We start from the raw sequence: 24,292 nt of genomic DNA on the forward strand, positions 1-24,292 counted from the left end.
TGATGAAATCAGACCTAGTGCTTCAAAAATTGAGAACAGAACAATAAGACCAAAATAGCTCTGAAAGGAAGAACATTTCATAATATACCTATAAATATTGTATGAGCCAGTGATGAAATCAGTCCTAGTGCTCCAAAAATAGAGAACGGAAATCAATAAGACCAAAATATCTCTGAAAGGAAGAACATTCATAATCTACCTATAAATATTGGATGAGCCAGTGATGAAATCAGTCCTAGTGCTCCAAAAATTGAGAATTGAAACAATAAGAACAAAATAGCTATTAAAAGAATAGCAATTCATACTCTACCTATAAATATTGTATGAGCCAGTGATGAAATCAGTCCTAGTGCTCCAAAAATTGAGAACGGAAACAATAATACCAAAATAGCTGTGAAAGGAATAACATTTCATAATATACCTATAAATATTGTATGAGCCAGTGATTAAATCAGTCCTAGTGCTCCAAATATTGAGAACGTAACAATAAGACCAAAATAGCTCTGAAAGGAAGAACATTTCATAATCTACCTATAAATATTGGATGAGCCAGTGATGAAATCAGTCCTAGGGCTCCACAAATTGAGAACGTAACAATAAGACCAAAATAGCTATGAAATGAAGAACTTTTCATAATCTACCTATAAATATTGTATGAGCCAGTGATGATATCAGTCCTAGTGCTCCAAATATTGAGAACGGAACAATAAGACCAAAATATCTCTGAAATGAAGAACATTTTATAATCTACCTATAAATATTGTATGAGCCAGTGATGAAATCAGTCCTAGTGCTCCAAAAATAGAGAACGGAAATCAATAAGACCAAAATAGCTCTGAAAACAAGAACATTTCATAATCTACCTATAAATATTGGATGAGCCAGTGATAAAATCAGTCCTAGTGCTCCAAAAATTGAGAACGGAACAATAAGACCAAAATAGCTCTGAAAAGAAGAACATTTCATAATCTCCCTATAAATATTGTATGAGCCAGTGAAAAAATCAGTCCTAGTGCTCCAAAGATTGAGAACGGAACAATAAGACCAAAATAGCTCTGAAAGGAAGAACATTTCATAATATTCCTATAAATATTGTATGAGCCAGTGATGAAATCAGTCGTAGTGCTCCAAAGATGTAGAACGAAACATTAAGACCAAAATAGCTGTGAAAGGAAGAACATCTCATAATCTACCTATAAATATTGTATGAACCAGTGTTGAAATCAGTCCTAGTGCTCCAAAAATTGAGAATGGAAAAATAAGACCAAAATAGCTCTGAAAAGAAGAACATTTCATAATCTACCTATAAATATTGTATGAGCCAGTGATGAAATCAGTCCTAGTGCTCCAAAAATTGAGAACGGAACAATAAGACCAAAATAGCTTTGAAAAGAAGAACATTCCATAATCTACCTATAAATATTGTATGAGCCAGTGATAAAATCAGTCCTAGTGCTCCAAAAATAGAGAACGGAAATCAATAAGAACAAAATATCAGTGAAAGTAAGAACATTTCATAATCTACCTATAAAGAGTGTATGACCAATTGTTGATATCATTCTTATGGCTCCAAAGATGGAGAACGGAACAAAAAGAACAAAATAGCTCTGAATAAAATATCTTTATAGAATCTCCATAAGATAATTGTATGAGCCAGTGTTAAAATCAGTCCTAGTGCTCCAAAAATAGAGAACCGAAATCAATAAGACCAAAATAGCTCTGAAATGAATAAAATTTCATAATCTAACTATAAATATTGGATGATCCTGTGATGAAATCAGTCCTAGTGCTCCAAACATTGATAACGGAAACAATAAGACCAAAATAGCTATGAAAAGAAGAACATTTCATAATCTACCTATAAATATTGGGTGAGCCAGTGATGAAATCAGTCCTAGTGCTCCAAAAATTGAGAACGGAAACAATAAGCGCAAAATAGCTGTGAAAGGAAGAACATTTCATAATCTACCTATAAATATTGTATGAGACAGTGATGAAATCAGTCCTAGTGCTCCAAAGATTGAGAACGGAACAATAAGACCAAAATAGCTCTGAAATGAAGAACATTTCATAATCTACCTATAAATATTGTATGAGCCAATGATGAAATCAGTCCTAGTGCTCCAAAAATAGAGAACGGAAATCAATAAGACAAAAATAGCTCTGAAAGGAAGAACATTCATAATCTACCTAAACATATTGGATGAGCCAGTGATGAAATCAGTCCTAGTGCTCCGAATATTGAGAACGGAACAATAAGACCAAAATATCTTTGAAAGGAAGAACATTATATAATCTACCTATAAATATTGTAGTAGCCATTGATTAAATCAGTCCTAGTGCTCCAAAAATAGAGAACGGAAATCAATAAGACCAAAATAGCTCTGAAAGGAAGAACATTCATAATATACATATAAATATTGGATTAGCCAGTGATGAAATCAGTACGAGTGCTCCAAAAATTGAGAACGTAACAATAAGACCAAAATAGATCTGAAAGTAATAACATTTCATAATCTACCTATAAATAGTGGATGACCCAGTGATGAAATCAGACCTAGTGCTCCAAAGATTGAGACCGAAACAATAAGACCAAAATAGCTCTGAAAGGAAGAACATTTCATAATCTACCTATAAATATTGTATGAACCAGTGATGAAATCAGTCCTAGGGCTTCAAAAATTGAGAACGGAACAATAAGACCAAATTACCTTTGAAAAGAAGAACATTTCATAATCTACCTATAAATATTGTATGAGCCAGTGATGAAATCAGTCCTAGTGCTCCAAAGATTGAGAACGGAACAATAAGACCAAAATAGCTTTGAAAGGAAGAACATTCCATAATCTACCTATAAATATTGTATGAGCCAGTGATGAAATCAGTCCTAGTGCTCCAAAGATTGAGAATGGAACAATAAGACCAAAATATCTCTGAAATGAAGATCATTACATAATCTACCTATAAATATTGTATGAGCCAGTGATGAAATCAGTCCTAGTGCTCCAAAAATTGAGAACGGAACGATAAGACCAAAATAGCTTTGAAAGGAAGAACATTTCATAATCTACCTATAAATATTGGTTGAGCCAGTGATGAAATCAGTCCTAGTGCTCCAAAAATTGAGAATGGAACAATAAGACCAAAGTACCTCTGAAAAGAAGAATATTTCATAATCTACCTATAAATATTGGATGAGCCATTGATGAAATCAGTCCAAGACTCCAAAAATTGAGAACGGAACAATAAGACCAAAATAGCTCTGAAAGGAAGAACATTTCATAATCTACCTATAAATATTGGATGAGCCAGTGATGAAATCAGTCCTAGTGCTCCAAAAATAGAGAACTGAAATCAATAAGACCAAAATAGCTCTGAAAACAAGAACATTTCATAATCTACCTATAAATATTGGATGAGCCAGTGATGAAATCAGTCCTATTGCTCCAAAAATTGAGAATGGAAACAATAAGACCAAAATAGCTCTGAAAAGAAGAACATTTCATAATCTACCTATAAATATTGGGTGAGCCAGTGATGAAATCAATCATAGTGCTCCAAAGATTGAGAACGGAACAATAAGACCAAAATATCTCTGAAAAGAAGAACATTTCATAATCTACCTATAAATATTGGATGAGCAAGTGATGAAATCAGTCCTAGTGCTCCAAAGATTGAGAACGGAACAATAAGACCAAAATAGCTCTGAAAAGAAGAACATTTCATTATCTACCTATAAATATTGGGTGAGCCAGTGATGAAATCAGTCCTAGTGCTCCAAAAATTGAGAACGGAAACAATAAGACCAAAATAGCTCTGAAAGGAAGAACAGTTCATTATCTACTCTAGTTTCCCTTTTATTTTTTTTTTCCAGTTTCCCATGGAGTTGATGTCTCTGGATTGAGTTGGATAGTTATTTGAGCTGGTGAAATCCTGTGCTACCCCCTGCCTAGCTTGTTATTCTGAGGATTATTAAGGTGGGCGACTGGATTTTTTTTGTTTTGTTTTTTTATTCTCCCCTGTTCTTTCCCGGCCATGGAGCCTTATGGGGGAGATTTTGTTGATGTAGTTTTTGTTTATGACTTTTACTGTTAAATAAAGAACTCAGAACTACTAATAAATATTGAATCTGAAGAATTTTAATAATTTTTAGAAATGAGTAAACAAACTTGAGAACAACCGTTTAAACTCAGAGGCAATGACAGGGGGCAATATTGTTGTTCGTCTAATTTGCAAGTCACCCGTCCCCGCGGAGAAATCTTCCAAAAAACTCCTTCCCCCGCTGAAAATTCCTCCCTTACGGAAACTTTCCACTGGCAAACAATTACCCCTGGAAAATTCTCCTCACGCTTTAAACTGACAACCAAAGGGAAAGTAGGATAAACGAAAAAAAAAAGGATTTTAGGTTATTCTACCCATATTCCGATAATACCCATGATCCTATAAAATTTATTTTTATATTTCTATTTCTTTTAATTTTTTGGATTCCACCTTCTTTAAACTGAATTTAAAAAAAGCTACTTCAGACAGGAAAACCTTCTGATGTACGCTTCGTAGACACGTTTCCAGTCACAAGGGTGAACTGGCATATATTATAGATTTCGGTAACAGACCAAGTAATTTGCAGTCCCGGCAGATCTCTGTACACTTCCATCATAGGGTAATCCTTCTACAGTTGTCACCAATTTCAAATTTTCAAATTATTTTATATAATGTTTATCTTACCCTTCTACGATAACTCAGCCCCCCTCCAAACACTAAAAAAATGAAAACCCATAAAAATATAAAATTAAACACAGTAGGGAATTCCACGCCATTCTATCTACATTTCGGAATAAAGTTAAAATTTTACGAAATCACTTCCTTTCTTCATCTTATTATTTGTCGTACTTCACTTTGGCTTTTCAATGTTACATGTGGGGGAAATATTCTAAGTTGAGATTGTACGTGGGGTAGAAAGTTCCTAGGAGAAAGATTCTGAGGGATTTTCCAGGTGAATCAACCTAGAACCAACAATATTGGTTTTTCAGCTCAGTGGAAGACCAGCACACGCTGAAAGTTTCAACTTAATACCATAAACAATTTCTGAGGCATTGCTTGTTTGTCCTCTTGACAACCTTTGTGCGCATAGTGTGATTTGACTTAGTTTGACATTGTTTTAACATTTCCCAGCATTTTTGCCTTAATATCTTTAGTTTTAAGTGTAGTAGTAGGTCTATCAGTAAAAATAGCAGTAGAAGTAGGATTAGTAGTAGGCTGAACTTTAATAGCAGTAGCAGTAGTAGTAATAGTAGTAAAAGTAATAGCATTATGATGCAAATATTGGATCTTGGTTTTTCCAACATCTCGTACAACAAGAACTGTAAGTTTCAACTTTACACACCTGGTAGTCCCTGAAATCAGTCCTAGTGCTTCAAAAATTGAGAACGGAACAATAAGACAAAAATAGCTCTGAGAAGAAGAATATTTCATAATCTACCTATAAATATTGGATGAGCCAGTGATGAAATCAGTCCAAGCCTCCAAAAATTGAGAACGGAACAATAAGACCAAAATAGCTCTGAAAGGAAGAACATTTCATAATCTACCTATAAATATTGTATGAGCCAGTGATGAAATCAGTCCTAGTGCTCCAAAAATAGAGAACGGAAATCAATAAGACCAAAATAGCTCTGAAAGGAAGAACATTTCATAATCTACCTATAAATATTGGATGAGCCAGTGATGAAATCAGTCCTAGTGCTCCAAAAATTGAGAACGGAAACAATAAGACCAAAATAGCTCTGAAAAGAAGAACATTTCATAATCTCCCTATAAATATTGTATGAGCCAGTGATAAAATCAGTCCTAGTGCTCCAAAGATTGAGAACGGAACAATAAGACCAAAATAGCTCTGAAATGAAGAACATTTCATAATCTGCCTATAAATATTGTATGAGCCAGTGATGAAATCAGTCGTAGTGCTCCAAAAATTGAGAACGGAACATTAAGACCAAAATAGCTGTGAAAGGAAGAACATCTCATAATCTACCTATAAATATTGTATGAGCCAGTGTTGAAATCAGTCCTAGTGCTCCAAAAATTGAGAATGGAAAAATAAGACCAAAATAGCTCTGAAAAGAAGAACATTTCATAATCTACCTATAAATATTGGATGAGCCAGTGATGAAATCAGTCCTAGTGCTCCAAAAATTGAGAACGGAACAATAAGACCAAAATAGCTTTGACAGTAAGAACAATCCAAAATCTACCTATAAATATTGTATGAGCCAGTGATGAAATCAGACCTAGTGCTTCAAAAATTGAGAACGGAACAATAAGACCAAAATAGCTCTGAAAAGAAGAACATTTCATAATCTACCTATAAATATTGGATGAGCCAGTGTTGAAATCAGTCCTAGTGCTCCAAAAATAGAGAACTGAAATAAATAAGACAAAAATAGCTATTAAAGGAATAAAATTCATAATCTACCTATAAATATTGTATGAGACAGTGATGAAATCAGTCCTAGGCCTCCAAAGATAGGGGAAAGGAACAATAAGACCAAAATATCTCTGATAATAATAACATTTCATAATCTAACTATAAAAATTGGAGGAGCCAATGATTAAATCAGTCCTAGTGCTCCAGAAATAGAGAACGGAAAACAATAATACAAAAATAGCTCTGAAAGGAATAACATTCATAATATCACTATAAATATTGGATGAGCAAGTGATGAAATCAGTCCTAGTGCTCCAAAAATTGAGAACGGAAACAATAAGACCAAAATAGCTCTGAAAAGAAGAACATTTCATAATCTCCCTATAAATATTGTATGAGCCAGTGATAAAATCAGTCCTAGTGCTCCAAAGATTGAGAACGGAACAATAATCTACCTATAAATATTGTATGAGCCAGTGATGAAATCAGTCCTAGTGCTCCAAAAATTGAGAACGGAACAATAAGACCAAAATAGCTTTGAAAAGAAGAACATTCCATAATCTACCTATAAATATTGTATGAGCCAGTGATGAAATCAGTCCTAGTGCTCCAAAAATAAAGAACGGAAAACAATAAGACAAAAAAAGCTCTGAAAGTAATAACATTCATAATCTACCTATAAAAATTGTATGAGCCAGTGATTAAATCAGTCCTAGTGCTCCAAAAATATAGAACGGAAATCAATAAGACCAAAATATCTCCGAAAGGAATAACATTCATAATCTAATTATAAATATTGGATGAGCCAGTGATGAAATCAGACCTAGTGCTTCAAAAATAGAGAAAGGAACGATAAGACCAAAATAGCTCTGAAAGGAAGAACATTTCATAATCTACATATAAATATTGGATGAGCCAGTGATGAAATCAGTCCTAGTGCTCCAAAAATTGAGAACGGAACAATAAGACCAAAATAGCTTTGAAAAGAAGAACATTTCATAATCTACCTATAAATATTGTATGAGCCAGTGATGAAATCAGTCCTAGTGCTCCAAAGATTGAGAACGGAACAATAAGACCAAAATAGCTCTGAAAGGAAGAACATTTCATAATCTACCTATAAATATTGTATGAGCCAGTGATGAAATCAGTCCTAGTGCTCCAGAAATAGAGAACGGAAATCAATAAGACCAAAATAGCTCTGAAAACAAGAATATTTCATAATCTACATATAAATATTGTATGATCCAGTGATGAAATCAGTCCTAGTGCTCCAAAAATAGAGAACGGAAACAATAAGACCAAAATAGCTCTGAAAAGAAGAACATTTCATAATATACCTATAAATATTGTATGAGCCAGTGATAAAATCAGTCCTAGTACTCCAAAGATTGAGAACTTAACAATAAGACCAAAATAGCTCTGAAAGGAAGAACATTTTATAATCTGCCTATAAATATTGTATGAGCCAGTGATGAAATCAGTCCTAGTGCTCCAAAAATTGAGAACTGAACAATAAGACCAAAATAGCTGTGAAATGAAGAACATCTCATAATCTACCTATAAATATTGTATGAACCAGTGTTGAAATCAGTCCTAGTACTCCAAAAATTGAGAATGGAACAATAAGACCAAAATAGCTCTGAAAAGAAGAACATTTCATAATCTACCTATAAATAATGTCTGAGCCAGTGATAAAATCACTACTAGTGCTACAAAAATAAATAACTGAAATAAATAACACAAAAATCGCACTTAAAGTAATAACATTCATAATCAAACTATAAATATTGTATGTGCCAGTGATCAAATCAGTCCTATGGCTCCAAAAATTGAGAACGGAAAAAATAATACCAAAATATATCTGAAATGAAGAGCATTTCATAATCTACCTATAAAAATTGTATGAGCCAGTGATGAAATCAGTCCTAGTGCTCCAAAAATAGAGAACGGAAATCAAAAAGACCAAAATAGCTCTGAAAGGAAGAACATTTCATAATCTACCTATAAATATTGGATGAGCCAGTGATGAAATCAGTCATAGTGCTCCAAAAATTGAGAACGGAAACAATAAGACCAAAATAGCTCTGAAAAGAACAGCATTATATAATCTACCTATAAATATTGGGTGAGCCAGTGATAAAATCAGTCCTAGTGCTCCAAAAATTGAGAACGGAACCAATAAGAACAAAATAGCGTTGAAAGGAATAACATTTAATAATATACCTATAAATATTGTATGAGAAAGTTATGATATCAGTCCTAGTGCTCCAAAGATTGATAACTTAACAAAAATACCACAATATCTTTGAAAGGAAGAACAATTTATAATCTACCTATAAATATTGTATGAGCCAATGATGAAATCAGTCCTAGTGCTCAAAAAATAGATAACGGAAATCAATAAGACCAAAATAGCTCTGAAAGGAAGAACATTCATAATCTACCTATAAATATTGGATGAGCCAGTGATGAAATCAGTCCTAGTGCTCCAAACATTGAGAACGGAACCTTAAGACCAAAATAGCTCTGAAAGGATGAACATTTCATAATCTACCTATAAATATTGGATGAGCCAGTGATGAAATCAGTCCTAGTGCTCCAAAAATTGAGAACGGAAACAATAAGACCAAAATAGCTCTGAAAGGAAGAACATTCATAATCTACCTATAAATATTGGATGACCAAGTGATGAATTCAGACCTAGTGCTCCAAAAATTGAGAAAGTAAAATTAATAAAAAAATAGCTTTGAAAAGAAGAATATTTCATAATCTACCTATAAATATTGTATGAGCCAGTGATAAAATCAGTCCTAGTGCTCCAAAAATTGAGAACGGAAACAATAAGACCAAAATAGATGTGAAAGGAAGAACATTTCATAATCTACCTATAAATATTGGATGAGCCAGTGATGAAATCAGTCCTAGTGCTCCAAAAATTGAGAACGGAAACAATAAGACCAAAATAGCTCTGAAAAGAAGAACATTTCATAATCTACCTATAAATATTGGGTGAGCCAGTGATGAAATCAATCCTAGTGCTCCAAAGATTGAGAACGGAACAATAAGAACAAAATAGTTCTGAAAGGAAGAACAATTAATAATCTACATATATATTTTGGATGATCATGTGATTAAATCCTTCTGATTGCTAAAAACCTGGATAACGGAAACAAAAAGAACACTTGAGATCAGTATAGAAGTGCATATTAATATCTCCATCTACATATTTTGTGAGCCAGTGATGAAATCAATCCAAGTGCTCCAAAAATAGAGAACGGAAATCAATAAGAACAAAATAGCTGTTAAAGCAAGAACAGTTCATTATCTACTCTAGTTTCCCTTTTATTTTTTTTTTCCAGTTTCCCATGGAGTTGATGTCTCTGGATTGAGTTGGATAGTTATTTGAGCTGGTGAAATCCTGTGCTACCCCCTGCCTAGCTTGTTATTCTGAGGATTATTAAGGTGGGCGACTGGATTTTTTTGGATTTTGTTTATATTTTTTTCTCCCCTGTTCTTTTCCGGCCATGGAGCCTTATGGGGGAGATTTTGTTGAAGTAGCTTTTTTGTTTATGAATTTTACTGTTAAATAAAGAACTCAGAACTACTAATAAATATTGAATCTGAAGAATTTTAATAATTTTTAGAAATGAGTAAACAAACTTGAGAACAACCGTTTAAACTCAGAGGCAATGACAGGGGGCAATATTGTTGTTCGTCTAATTTGCAAGTCACCCGTCCCCGCGGAGAAATCTTCCAAAAAACTCCTTCCCCCGCTGAAAATTCCTCCCTTACGGAAACTTTCCACTGGCAAACAATTACCCCTGGAAAATTCTCCTCACGCTTTAAACTGACAACCAAAGGGAAAGTAGGATAAACGAAAAAAAAAAGGATTTTAGGTTATTCTACCCATATTCCGATAATACCCATGATCCTATAAAATTTATTTTTATATTTCTATTTCTTTTAATTTTTTGGATTCCACCTTCTTTAAACTGAATTTAAAAAAAGCTACTTCAGACAGGAAAACCTTCTGATGTACGCTTCGTAGACACGTTTCCAGTCACAAGGGTGAACTGGCATATATTATAGATTTCGGTAACAGACCAAGTAATTTGCAGTCCCGGCAGATCTCTGTACACTTCCATCATAGGGTAATCCTTCTACAGTTGTCACCAATTTCAAATTTTCAAATTATTTTATATAATGTTTATCTTACCCTTCTACGATAACTCAGCCCCCTCTCCAAACACTAAAAAAATGAAAACCCATAAAAATATAAAATTAAACACAGTAGGGAATTCCACGCCATTCTATCTACATTTCGGAATAAAGTTAAAATTTTACGAAATCACTTCCTTTCTTCATCTTATTATTTGTCGTACTTCACTTTGGCTTTTCAATGTTACATGTGGGGAAATATTCTAAGTTGAGATTGTACGTGGGGTAGAAAGTTCCTAGGAGAAAGATTCTGAGGGATTTTCCAGGTGAATCAACCTAGAACCAACAATATTGGTTTTTCAGCTCAGTGGAAGACCAGCACACGCTGAAAGTTTCAACTTAATACCATAAACAATTTCTGAGGCATTGCTTGTTTGTCCTCTTGACAACCTTTGTGCGCATAGTGTGATTTGACTTAGTTTGACATTGTTTTAACATTTCCCAGCATTTTTGCCTTAATATCTTTAGTTTTAAGTGTAGTAGTAGGTCTATCAGTAAAAATAGCAGTAGAAGTAGGATTAGTAGTAGGCTGAACTTTAATAGCAGTAGCAGTAGTAGTAATAGTAGTAAAAGTAATAGCATTATGATGCAAATATTGGATCTTGGTTTTTCCAACATCTCGTACAACAAGAACTGTAAGTTTCAACTTTACACACCTGGTAGTCCCTAAGATATTGCTGACATGCCCTTTGACAAACTGGTTTCAGAGGGCGTGTTGTGATTCGATTCAACTTCCCCTCTCATTATTCCCTGGGAATTTGACCTCCATACACTTAGCCAAAGTTCTAATAGTAGTCACAGTAGTAGTAGCAGGAGTATTAGTAGTAATATTTGTAGGACTAGTAGTAGTATTAACAGTAATAGCACAAGCACTAGCAACAGCAGTAGTATTAAAATGTTGCCTTTTGATCACTTGAAAATCCATCTCATCAAGCCCTGGAAGTTTCAATTTAATACAATTGGCCGTTGCTGTAATATTACCGTTATGTCCGTTAGATAACCTGTATACTTATAGTTTGTTTTAATTTAGTTCAACTTACCCCTCATTTAATACTCTTAGCGTTAGTAATTGTTGCAAAAAATGTGGTAGTTGGAGTATCTCCAATTTTTACCGTCATGCTCTTCATAGTACTAGTATCATAGTAGTAGCGGTATTGGTAGAAGCAGTGGTAGCCATAGCAGTGTTGTATTAGTAGTTGTAGTAACTGTAGCAGTGCAGCATTAACATCAATAGTAGTATATACATGTTGCCTTTTGGCCAGTTGAATATCCCCCTCAGGATTCCCTTGCAGTTTCAGATAAAACAATAAGCCGTTCCAAGGATATTGCTTGATACACCCTTTTGACAATCTGTATGTACATAGAAAATGTGGCAGTAGTGTTAGTTGCATTAGTAGCGGTAGTAGTAATAGTAGTTGTTTTAGTCGTAGCAGTATCAGCAGTAGTAGTAGCAGTAGTAATAGCGTGCAAATATTTGCTTTTGGTTAATTTATCTTCCCCTTTAAGTATTTACTGAAAGTTCCAACGTAATACCTAATCTATTTTAGTGATATACCCTTTCAATAATCTTTACACACATAGTTAGTTTTGGCTTAGTTCAAATTTTCCCTCTAAATTGTCTCAAATTTTCACCTTCATACCCATAGTCTTCATATTACTTGTATAAATATAGTAGTGGCAGTAGTAGAAGTAGTAGTAACAAAAGTAGTGTTGTGTTAGTAGTAGTGGCATCAGTAGGAGCAACAGTACTAATAGCAGTAACAGTATGCACATATTGCCTTTTGGCCAGTTGAGAGTCCCCTTCATGATGCCCTGTAAGTTTCAGAGTGTAAGTTGATAAGGTAGTTGTTCAAAAGATATTACTGATACGTCCTTTTGTCAATATGTTTGTACACAGTACGTTTTGATTTACTTCAACTTTTCCCTCAACATTTCTCAACTTTTTACTTCAAAACCCTTGAATGTACTCGCTAAAGAAGCAGTAGTAATAGTGGCAGTAGTAGTAATAGTAGCAACAGTAGTAGTAGTAGTAGTAGTAATAGTAGCAGTGGCAGTAGTAGCATTAGTAATAGTAGTAGCAGTAGTAGTAGTAGTTGTAGTAGTAATAGTAGAAGTAGTAGTAGTAGTAGTAGTTGCAGTAGTAGTAGTAGTAGTAGTGGTGGTAGTAGTAGTAGTTGTAGTATTAGTAGTAGTAGTAGTAGTAGTAGTAGCGTGCAAGTATTGCCTTTTTGGTCAATTGATCATCCCCTTACAATTTCCTAGAAGTTCTTAGTTAATGCACTCCGTCATTCCTTAGCTATGACCTTTTGACAACCCGTATGCACATAGCGCGTTTTGATTTATTTTAACACTCCCCTCAACATCGTCTGAAAGGTTTACCTATTTTTTTGGACGCCAAGTGTCAAACATACCCAGCTTTCTCAATAACAAATGCTATATTTAAACAATGTGGCGAATTTCATAACTTTTAGCCCTGGCCCCATTGGTTGTGGGGGTGGGTTGACATCCCAAGATACATAGTTACTGGACCTTTCAACTATGCTGAACAAAAATGTCTGTCTTAAATTTCGATTGGATATTTTTGGGAATTAATGGGCGTGAGAAGGGGGAAGGTTGCCCTCCGACCACATTTGACTCTTAAAAGGGTCACTAGAACTTTCAATTTCTAATAGAATTATTTCTTTTCAAAGTTTCTACGACGAAACCTTCAATACGAACAGCATTGGTCAGAAAAAATTAATCTACCATACATTTTGCCCATTTCGATCTTCACTTAGGCTGCGCTATGGGGCTACCTATGATTCTTTGCTTTCTTTATTCCACAGTTTTTTAATTTGTTTTAGCTACAAACATCTAAAAGCTGGAGGATTTTATGTCTATAAATATCCTTTTTCTAAGTTACTGTGGACTATTACTCACCAAGCTTGCCACATAAGGCGACAACACACTGCCAAATCTGGCAAACATAGAGGCAGCACCTATAGCGGTCGATCGAACTGATGTAGGAAACAACTCTCCTGTGTATTGATAGACAAGAGCATAGCCAGCTGCTGCAAAGAACTTGCCAATCAATGCGAAAGTAGAAGATAGCCACGATATATCTGGAAAATTTAGAAAGTCAAGCTCAGTTCAATCCCGCGTTCTGTATGCTTAGCTTCAGTTTTCGTTGCTCAGCTCTACTTAATCGGCTTTCATAAGCTATTATGATACCATTTTCTATTGAGACTTTGCTTAAAAGAATTTTTGGGGGAAAATGGATTTAGAAATTTAGTGACTTGTTGGTCACTTTTTACCGCCAGGCCTGTTATCCTCACTAGTTATATCTAAGCAATGTTTAAATGAAATAACATACTGTTTTCATTAATTTTATTCACGTGATTCGTGTAATTTAAAATTTGAGTTGGCAAACTTATTGTACCTTCTCGCATTTTACCTTTTCTTTTTACCGAATAGTCAAAAGCATCGGAGGAAGAGGGTAGCTCTGGTCCTCCATACTAAAGGTATGTACCCATATTGCTACCCGGCACTTAACAGGAATTGAATTTATGTTTTATTACTGCTGGAATTGTCAGCCAGCTCTCGTTTTAAAATGACCATAGGCGCTATTTGGGGGTGGCAAGGGGGGTCATTTGCCCCTTCTAAATAATTTGAAAAATGTTATAATCTATTAAGTAAACATAATAATGGTAATTGGTGAGAAAATGGTGTAGGTGCTGCCAGGCTCATTTTTCTATGCAAACATAAAAATAGTGTACGTTAAGATGTACATTTCAAATTAAAATTTTATTATATTAACGTCAATACAGTCAAAATAATATAGGGCTAGTTTTGCTTGATATTTTATAGGGTAAGGTAGGTGCGTTAGCATTCGCACGGGATTCTGGCTAATGGACAATTTTTCTGGGCTTGGTGTGTTTTGATGGGTGTCTTTGGTCTGAAAAACCTCTTCCTACCTAATTTATCTATTATGGGTTGCCTCCCCGTAGTAGCATAATATTTGTAGGTATGGATATATAATGAGTCGGGGGAAATAGGCTTGAGTCTGTCTGTGTAGGATTTCGACTCTTGTTGATAAAAGAGTATTGCCAAGAATTGAAAACCATGTTTTGACGAAGATGGGCCCAGGATTGCGCAAAGCTCTCATACATGGAGGTCCCAGGGCATTCTTGCTGCCTGGTTCTAAGTCGGCTTAAGCCCTTCGTTGTAGACTTGAGAAGATATGTGATCCCCATCCTGCACTGGTATCCGGGATCATTGCTTTTCCTGAGGCGAAAATAATTTCAATGATTTAAAGAACATGAAAATTGGAACTTGGAATATTAAGACATTGAAAAATGACTATCGTATCGACTTTTTGACTGACGAATTCAGACGATTCGAACTGGATTTATTAGGAATTTCAGAAAGTCATATCCCAGGGGTAGGAAGCATGAAATTAGGTGATATAGAATTTGTTTACTCAGGCAGGAAGGAGGGGATACTTAGGGCGCATGATGAATAAGGAAGCTGCTAAGTCTTGTTTAGGCTGGGAAGGCATTAATAATAGAATAATAATGGCTCATTTTATGACTAGTAAGTTTAGGGTATCAGTTATAGTAGTATACGCCCCTGTAGAACCGACTGACGGAGATACTAGTGACTCAGATGAATTTTACTTACAGTTACAGGAGCAAATAGATAGGGTCCCGGGTAGAAATATGATGTTTTTACTGGGAGATTTTAACACCAAGGTTGGTAGAAATAGGGATAGATGGTACCCTAGCCTAGGTAAATTTGGTGTAGGAAAAGAAAACAGTAATGGATACAGACTTTTGCAATTCTGTAGGTATAACAATCTAGTTATATCCAATACGGTGTTTGGTCATAAAATGGCTCATAAGTTAACATGGTATTAACGTGATGGTAAGACAGCAAACCTTATTGATTATGTTATAGTAAACCAAAAAATGGCAGGATCAATACAAGATACTAGGGTATATAGGAGTGATGTTATTGATGTTAAAAGTAAAGATCCCCATCAAGTAGTGTCAAGGGTTAATTTAAAGCTGAAATATCGGAAGGGTAACTACCTCCCGGGAAGTTATGATGTTGGTAGACTCCAGGATGAGAATTTGAGGAGAAACTTTCCAGGAACAGTTGAATATTAAACTTGAGAGTTTGAAATTTGATAATGTGGAAGATGGTTGGAATAATTTTAGAAAAATAATTTGTAAAGTTACTGAAGGTGTATTAGGGAAGAAAGCTAGAACTGCAGCTAAGAATATCAGTGAAAAACTTTTATGTTTAATAGAAAGGAGGAAGGACTTGTACAAGAATTATCTGAGTGATAGATCGTATGAAAACAAAAGAAATGTAAAGAAAGTGGAGAAAGCATTAAAATATGAACTAAGGAGGTGTGAAGTGGAGGCCATGGATAAATTTGCCGAGGATCTGGAAGATGCAGCTAGACGGCATAATAGTAAAATATTGTACTGGAACGTTAACAAATTGAGAGGGATTAGTCAATCTGGACTTGGACCAGTTAAAGATAGGACTGGGGTCGCAATTAGCGATGAGAAAAAATATAGAGTTGCAGGGAAAAATATAGAGGAAAATGAAAAAGTTTATTATACCTTGGATCTGAAGGAAGATTTGTTTTGTGAGGAGGAATTAGCAACAGTACTAAAAGGATTAAAGAATAATAAGGCTCCAGGTGCTGATAGTGCGGTAAAAGAGTTTCTTAAATATGGTGGCTTTGAGCTTAGAAATTAGCTACTGAAGATTATAGATATGATTTTTGAAAAAGAGAAAGTACATGATGATTTGAGAAAACATTCATTAAACCACTTTGTAACAAAGGTGATAAAAAAGAGTGTGGTAATTATACTGACATTAGACTGGTTGCAGTGGATTGCAAATTGCTTATTAATAGGTTACTTTTTAGACTCAAAGATGCCATAGCCAAAGTTTGAAGAGAATAACGGTGCAGTTTTAGGAAAGATAGAGGATAAACTAATCAACTTCTAAATTTTAGGCTAATAATTGAGACATGTATGAGTTTCCAAACACCTATGGTTTTCAGTTCTATAGATTATGAGCAAGCGTTTGATTCTTTTGATAGAAGAGCTTTGTAAAGGTTTTATCCTTGTATGGTATACCAGACAAATACATTAAAGTGATTAGTACTATGTACCAGAATAACACTGCTGCGGTTAAGGTAGGAAATGAGGTTAGCAGCTGGTTTTGTATTAAATCAGGAGTTAAGCAGGGTTGTGTTCTATCCCCCTTTAAATGGATTATTTTGATGGACTTTGTCTTAAGGAGCACAGGAAAGGCAATGGGAGACAACGGAATCAAATGGGGAGGAAAAAGTCTCCTGGACTTGGATTATGCTGATGATTTAAGCATCCTAGATGAAAGTGTGAGCAAAATGAATGAAATTTTAGAGGTTTTGAGCGTTCAGGGTGCTAGAATTGGTTTGAAAATTAATGTTAAGAAGACTAAGTCACTAAGGCTAGGACTAAGTGAAGATGAAAAGGTGACGTTGGGTAATGAAAAGATTGATCGGGCAGCTTCACTTACCTTGGTAGTATTATTAGTAAAGATGGTGGGAGCAGTGAAGATGTAAAAAATAGAATAGCCAAGGCTCAGGGTTTTTTTCACAGTTAAAAAAAGTTTGGAAGAATGCGAAGATAAGTCTGGAAGATAAGATTAGGAGCTTGGAAGCTATACTGATGACAGTGGTCAAATATGGCTCTGAAGCATGGATGCTCCAAAAGGTGGGCCAGGATTGATTAGATGTTTTCCAGAGGAACTGTTTACGGACTGTTCTGCGTACCCAACTGGCAGACCGTATTTTAAACAGTAGGCTATACAAAAAATATGATTCAATACCGCTCTCTAGGCCTATAATGAAAAAAGGTTGAGGTGGCTAGGGCACGTTGTGCGGATGAAGGATGACAGATTGCCGAAGATTGTTCTTTTCGGCCAACCATCTAAGGCTAAACGGAAAGCAGGTCGTCCCCGTCTGGGGTGGGAAGACGTCATAAAGAAAGATTTAAAGGAAATGAGAACTTCGTGGGCAGGTGTAAAAAGGGAGGCTTTGAATAGATTGGGGTGGAGGAGGAGCGTGCGCAGCTGTGTTGGGCTCAGGTGGCTTGGTGCTGCGGTGAGTTTTTAGTAGTAGTAGTAGTAGTGGTAAGGTAGGTGCACCAAAGTAGATAAGAGCAATGCAAGCTGGGTTTCGAGAGTCTGCCGGTGAGCCTCCACTGCCAGAAAAGTGGGGAAGCAGGACTGCCAACTTAATTTTGTTTTTGTTTGATTTGTCTGTAGTGTTTATTATGTATTGTGTAAATTGTGTTTTTTACTTTTATTCAAGATAGAAACACAAATGTGTTTGTAGTTCTAGAATCTATTTGCAAGACATATCTTTGGCAAAAGTCACAGCTAGTCTTATCTTCTTCATATGAAGGATTCTGTTTTTTTCGAGATGAAATAACGACACGAAAAAACAGGCGACTTCGTTCAAAAATATTTGTATTATTACGGCGGTTATATGTGAAACGCAGAAAATCATGGTAAATAAAGCTAGCGAGAAACCAAGTTGAAATTTCTTTTCCCATGTCGATCATATTCATGTACCTACAATGGATTTCTTTTTACGGGGGAGGTAAAATTTTAAGGTATAAAAATGGAATTATATAGTATAAAAATGGGATTCTTATACCTCAGAAAACCGTAGATAAAGATGTATTATAGGAGTCTGTCACTTCTTGACAAAAAAAAAAATGTACGACACATTTTCGTATAAGGCATATATTATTTCCTTAAGTTTGGAAGAAGAAAGAGAAGCAATTTGAAACAGTTGAAAGGTTAGATTTAGAGCGAGCAAATAGACTTACAAGAATTAAGAGACAGAGAGTGAGAGGGAAAAGGAGAAAAAGAGAGAGAGCAAGAGGAGAGTTAGCAAAAAGCTAAGAGAAAAAAAAAGACATGGACGTCGAATCTTTCCTGAAATAAAAAAAAATATACTCAAATTACGAAAACTGTGGGATTCACTTCGTTGTTTAGGGCATGTCATTATTTGTATTTTACTTGCGAGACTTCATTTCTAAACGGAAGAAAAACAGGAAATATAGGGTTGAAAATTCAATGCAACTTATTGTATGGTCTATTTTTCAATGAAATACATTCTCAAAGAATCAAAATAAAAACGGTTTTAGTAAAATTTCAAATACTCTAGTTGCAAACTATTTTCAATTTTTGAACTTTAACGGAATAAAATGGAACTTTTGAAGCAAATATAACACAGTCGTGCATTGGTGTTTTCCTAATATTATATATATATATATATATATATATATATATATATATATATATATATATATATATATATATATATATATATATATATATATATATATATATATATATATATATATATGTATATATAAAGTTAGCTTTAAAGAAAATGAAACTCAATTCATGCTTTGATTTTTGTCCAAGAGAAAATGTCTTAGGATAATTCATGGTCATAGGGAAAATGTAAGGTGGCTAGGGCACCTTACATATATATATATATATATATATATATATATATATATATATATATATATATATATATATATATATATATATATAATATTAGGAAAACACCAATGCACGACTGTGTTATATTTGCTTCAAAAGTTCCATATATATATATATATATATATATATATATATATATATATATATATATATATATATATATATATATATATATATATATGTATATATAAAGTTAGCTTTAAAGAAAATGAAACTCAATTCATGCTTTGATTTTTGTCCAAGAGAAAATGTCTTAGGATAATTCATGGTCATAGGGAAAATGTAGTTCAGTCCTTTTTCACTTTCTTGTTATTTTCCTGAAAAAAAAAATCGTTGATTTTGGGGGAATTCTTTTTCTTTTCCAATACAGACAATTTCGTAGACGTAAGGCTTGACTTTTTCAATTCAATCTTAGTTGTAAAAATTTTTAAAGAGAAAAATAGTGAACGTTGTTTTTCAATTAATTATTTTAATTGCAACTGTCCAAGTATTAAGGGTTATCAATTCTCCAAAATGCTGTTTTGGAGCAAAATATATTTTTTTATACTAAAGTGGGGTTAGTTTGCTCTATTACTAATTTTTTCAGATGAAAATACTAAAATCGGGCTTTCCTATTAAAATATACCCAAAAATGTTTTTTTAAGAATCTAGGAGGGGGGGGGTAAAGGGTGATCACATTCACCCCGCCCCCTTTCCAATTGATATAACCGCAAGTAGCTTTGGTTATTACAGCCATGAACAGACCCAGACTATAAAGACACGACTCAGAATCAATAACAGACTGAAATATTACAAGTTAATGATCTGAAATATTAGATTGAGCAACATAATTATCTGTTATCTATGTTTACTTTACAAGTTTGCTTTTCTTTTCTTTAAAATTGACACATGATTGAAAAAACAAAAAAATCTAATGGTTAAGAAGCTGCTATTCAAAAGGGAAATGCTCCATGAGGCAAATTAAACGACCGTTTTTTTTTGGTTGTAATAATGACGGTTATCTTCATTTTTAAAATGATAATTTCTTAGAAATGAAGATCTGGAAATTTCTTAGTTTTCTTTAATTATTTTTATTGAAATTGTCCACAAAGCGGGCAAGGTAATTTCACTTTCAGTCTATTTAAGATTTCTACTCCTTGTGAAACGCGCTATTTTGTCACTTGACTACAACCATGACTAGCAGTAAAGGTGTAATATATTTGTTGTTAAATTTTTTAGTTTCAGGTTTATTGATTAAGCAGGCTAGAGTCGTGATATTGCCCAGAGTTTTCCTTAAAGAACGATCTAAACTTACTTAAAAATATAAAAAATCTTTATGCGTACGTTTCTGAAACATTGTCAACGTATTTGTCAGTCTAAAAATATAAAAATGCGAAGCAAATTTAAAAATATAATTTGGTAAGCAGCTACGTTGGAGCTTTTAAACCATGAATCGGCAGGAAAAAAAACAAGTCAAAAACTTGCACAGGGCACATTAGCCTCATCGCTTTAGACTATTAAATAAAAAAAAAAGTTTTTTAAACTGAAAGTAAGGAGCGACATTAAAACTTAAAACGAACAGAAATTATTCCGTATATGAGATGGGCTGTCCCCTCCTCAACGCTTCTCTCCTTACGCTAAAGTGTTTTACTGTTCTAAAAAATAAAGTTGTGAGACAGGGTCAAACTTTAGCGTAAAGAGCGAGGCGTTGAGGAGGGGATCGCCTCTTTCATATACTGAATAATGTCTGTTCATTTTAAGTTTAATGTCGCTCCTTAGTTTCAGTTTAAAAAACTTGTTTTTTTTATTTATTTTCTGATCGTTTTTTAGTTAATGCAGCTTTTATTTTGGCTAACCGTCATTGAATAAGTAAACAAAATTTGCATAAAAATTTTTCTTTTCTTTTGCTAAATGGATGTCTTTACAACTTAACTTACGTAACTAACTTCTATATTCGTATATTTTTCATCTGGCAAAAAATACAAAGTTGCAGATGTTTGCAGATATGAGCTTGAAATCAATGTAATAGGGTTTTCTGATATGCTGAATCTGACGGTGTGATTTTCATTAAAATTCTTTCACTTGTAGGGGATGTTTCCCCCCTCTTTAAAAAATCGGGTAAATTTTCTCAGGCTCGTAGCCTTTGATGAGTAATACTAAACTTAATAAAATTTATATATTTAGAATCAGCATTATAAACACATTCTTTTGATACATTTATTGACATCAAAATTCCGTTTTTAAAAGTTTCGATTACTATTCAGCCGTATCGCTTGCTTTTTTATTATTTTTTTTTTATTACGTACATGTTATTACGTATATGAGGGGGTTCTCCCCTTAGTCAATACCACGCTCTTTACGTTAAAAGTTAAAAAATATTTTGATTCACAAACCCCTGAATCACAAAGGCCGTTTAATTAGAATAGATAGCTCTTTTGAAAGCACTAAAAAAAATTGTAGCATAAAGAGCGAGGTATAGACTTGGGGGAGAACCCCCTCACATACGTTATAATTTCTGTTTGTCTTAAGTTCTAATGTTGCTTCTTACTTTCAGTTGAAAAAATTTGTTTTTTTTTATTTAATTTCTGATCGTATTTTAAATAATGCTTGGAAATCCGGCGCCCCTTTCATAGAAATGTTCCTTACCCCAAAGAAACATCCTCCACGGAAATATTCTCCAGAGTAACCCCCTCCTCTAGCCCCCCCCCACCAGAAAAAAAACCTTCCAGAAAAAGTCTGTATACTTCCCAATAACCAATAAAAAATGCTGGCAAGTCCGGCGCCCCCTTCAAGGCAATTTCCCTTCCCCCATGAAAACTTCCTTCATGGACAGATCCTCCAAGATAACCCCCCACCCACCCTTCCCTCCCACTACCAGAAAAAAACCCTCCTGAAAACTTCTGTATACTTCCCAATAACCAATACTATATGTTAACATTGGGTACTCCCCCTGTTCATAACTTTTAGCCCTCCCCCTGGGGACTTCGGGGGATTAAGTCATCCTAAAAGACATATTTATCATATTTTCGACCATGCTGAACAAAATGGCTATCTCAAAATTTTGATCGGGGGACTTTGGGAAAAAAATGAGCGCGGGAGGGGGCCTTGTTGCCCTCCATTTTTTTTGGTCACTTAAAAAGGGCACTAGAACTTTTAATTTCCGTTCCAACAAGCCCTCCCACGGTATTCTAGGACCACTGGGTCGATACGATCGCCCCTGGGAAAAAGAAAAAAAACAAAAAAACAAAAAAACAAATAAACACGCATCCGTGATCTTTCTTCTGGCAAAAAATGGAAAATTCCACATTTTTGTAGATAGGAGCTTGAAACCTCTACAGTAGGGTTCTCTGATACGCTGAATATGATAGTGTGATTTTCATTAAGGTTCTATAACTTTTAGAGGGACTTTTCCCCTTTTTTGAAAATCAGCCAAATTTTCTCAGGCGCATAACTTTTGATAAGTAAGATTAAACTTGATGAAACTTATGTATTTGAAATCAGAATTAAAATCTGATTCTTTTGATGTATCTATTGGTATCAAAATTCCGTTTTTTAGAGTTTCGGTTACCATTGAGCCGGGTCGCTCCTTACTTACAGTTCGTTACCACGAACTGTTTGATAATCTCGACGCTTTAGACCAAATAGTATGGGTAACTTACAAGAGCGGAAATGGCGCCAGTGTCAACAAATAAAACCTTCAACGCCATATAGTGTTTGTTTTTACTTTGCGTTTTTTTAGTGTAATAACAAGAATAATTGAATCAATTTGTGTATTTGATAAAATGAGGGCGGTAATAAGTGTCTTTTCTCAGTTCCTTATACAATTAAATAAAAAAAAAAAAGTTTTTTAAACTGAAAGTAAGGAGCGACATTAAAACTTAAAACGAACAGAAATTATTCCGTATATGAAAGGGGCTGTCCCCTCCTCAACGCCTCGCTCTTTACGCTAAAGTTTTTTATTTTTTTAAAAAACAGAGTTGTGAGAAAAAGACAAACTTTATCGTAAAGATTGAGGCGATGTGGGGGGGACAGTCCCGTTCATATAAGGAATAATTTATGTTAGTTTTAATTTTTAATGTCGCTCCTTACTTTCAGTTTAAAAACTTATTTTTTTTATTTAATTTTTGAACGTTTTTGAATAAATGCAGGTTTTGATCTTGGCTCACCGTACATGAATAATTAAAACAAAATTTTCATATTAATTTACTTTTATTTAGTTAAATGGCTTTCTCGAAACTTGTGTAATTTTATTTACGAACGATTTTATTAGTAATAAATATACGTAACTTACGAATTAACTTACGTAACGAACTTCTATATTCATATATTTTTAATTTGTTTATTAGGGGGTTCGCCCTCAGTAGAACCCTATCAGGAGGTCCGGTTGCTCACCCCTGCTGCCATCTACAATTTAGTTTAATTCTGACGGGGCATAATTTATTCAAGGATTATCGATCGAGTCTAATGAGGGTCAAGGTCAATCGATCTGTTGTTGTTGTTTGGCCACGTGTAATGGCATGAGGGGTGATTTACATAATCGATGGTGGAATTATTGATTCACGTCTGGGTGGAATTATGAAACAATATGGTCATAGAGTCCCTAGGGAGAAAGATTACGTAATCGCTCAATGACCTCTTTTTCCAAGGTCGATTTATTTGATGTTTTTCTCGGATGTCAACATCAAATTATGGATGTTTTATAGTTTTTGTCAGTGAGAATTTGAAAAACAGGAACTTTGTCACATTTATGGATGTCAACAGCAATTCATGTCTGTTGTATGGTTTTCTCACTGATAATGAAAAAACAGGAATTTTCTCACTTGGAAAACCATAAACCACGTGGTCCTGTCACGAGTAGCACCTGTGAACTTGATTCACATAATCGCTAGGGAAAATTATTGATTCACGAAGGAGAGAATTAAGAAACATTAAGGCTTCTTTAATCTTAGGTCTGAGGGATAAACGTTCTTTAGGTCAGAGAGAAAAATTAATATTCTATTTTTAAATAGGGCTTCATCGATCTTTAGTGTCAGGAATTATAATTGACATCACTTGTTATCTTGGAATTATGCGGGAGTCTAAAGAGATAGAAATTCTATT

General features: G+C 34.3%; 1 protein-coding gene across 1 annotated transcript in view; it reads right to left on the bottom strand.

Moving 5' to 3' along the window:
• The window catches only part of LOC148955688 (organic cation transporter protein-like), an 89,052-nt gene that overhangs the window by 24,378 nt on the left and 40,382 nt on the right, over positions 1 to 24,292 (bottom strand). The window contains exon 9 of the mRNA XM_089107883.1: positions 13,565 to 13,746. Within this exon, the coding sequence (XP_088964009.1) occupies positions 13,565 to 13,746 (182 nt within the window). The remainder of the gene's footprint in view (positions 1 to 13,564; positions 13,747 to 24,292) is intronic.

This window comes from Artemia sp. Qi Xiang Cuo, chromosome 2, assembly GCF_049724085.1.
Source record: "Artemia sp. Qi Xiang Cuo chromosome 2, ASM4972408v1, whole genome shotgun sequence".
Lineage (NCBI taxonomy): Eukaryota > Metazoa > Arthropoda > Branchiopoda > Anostraca > Artemiidae > Artemia > Artemia sp. Qi Xiang Cuo.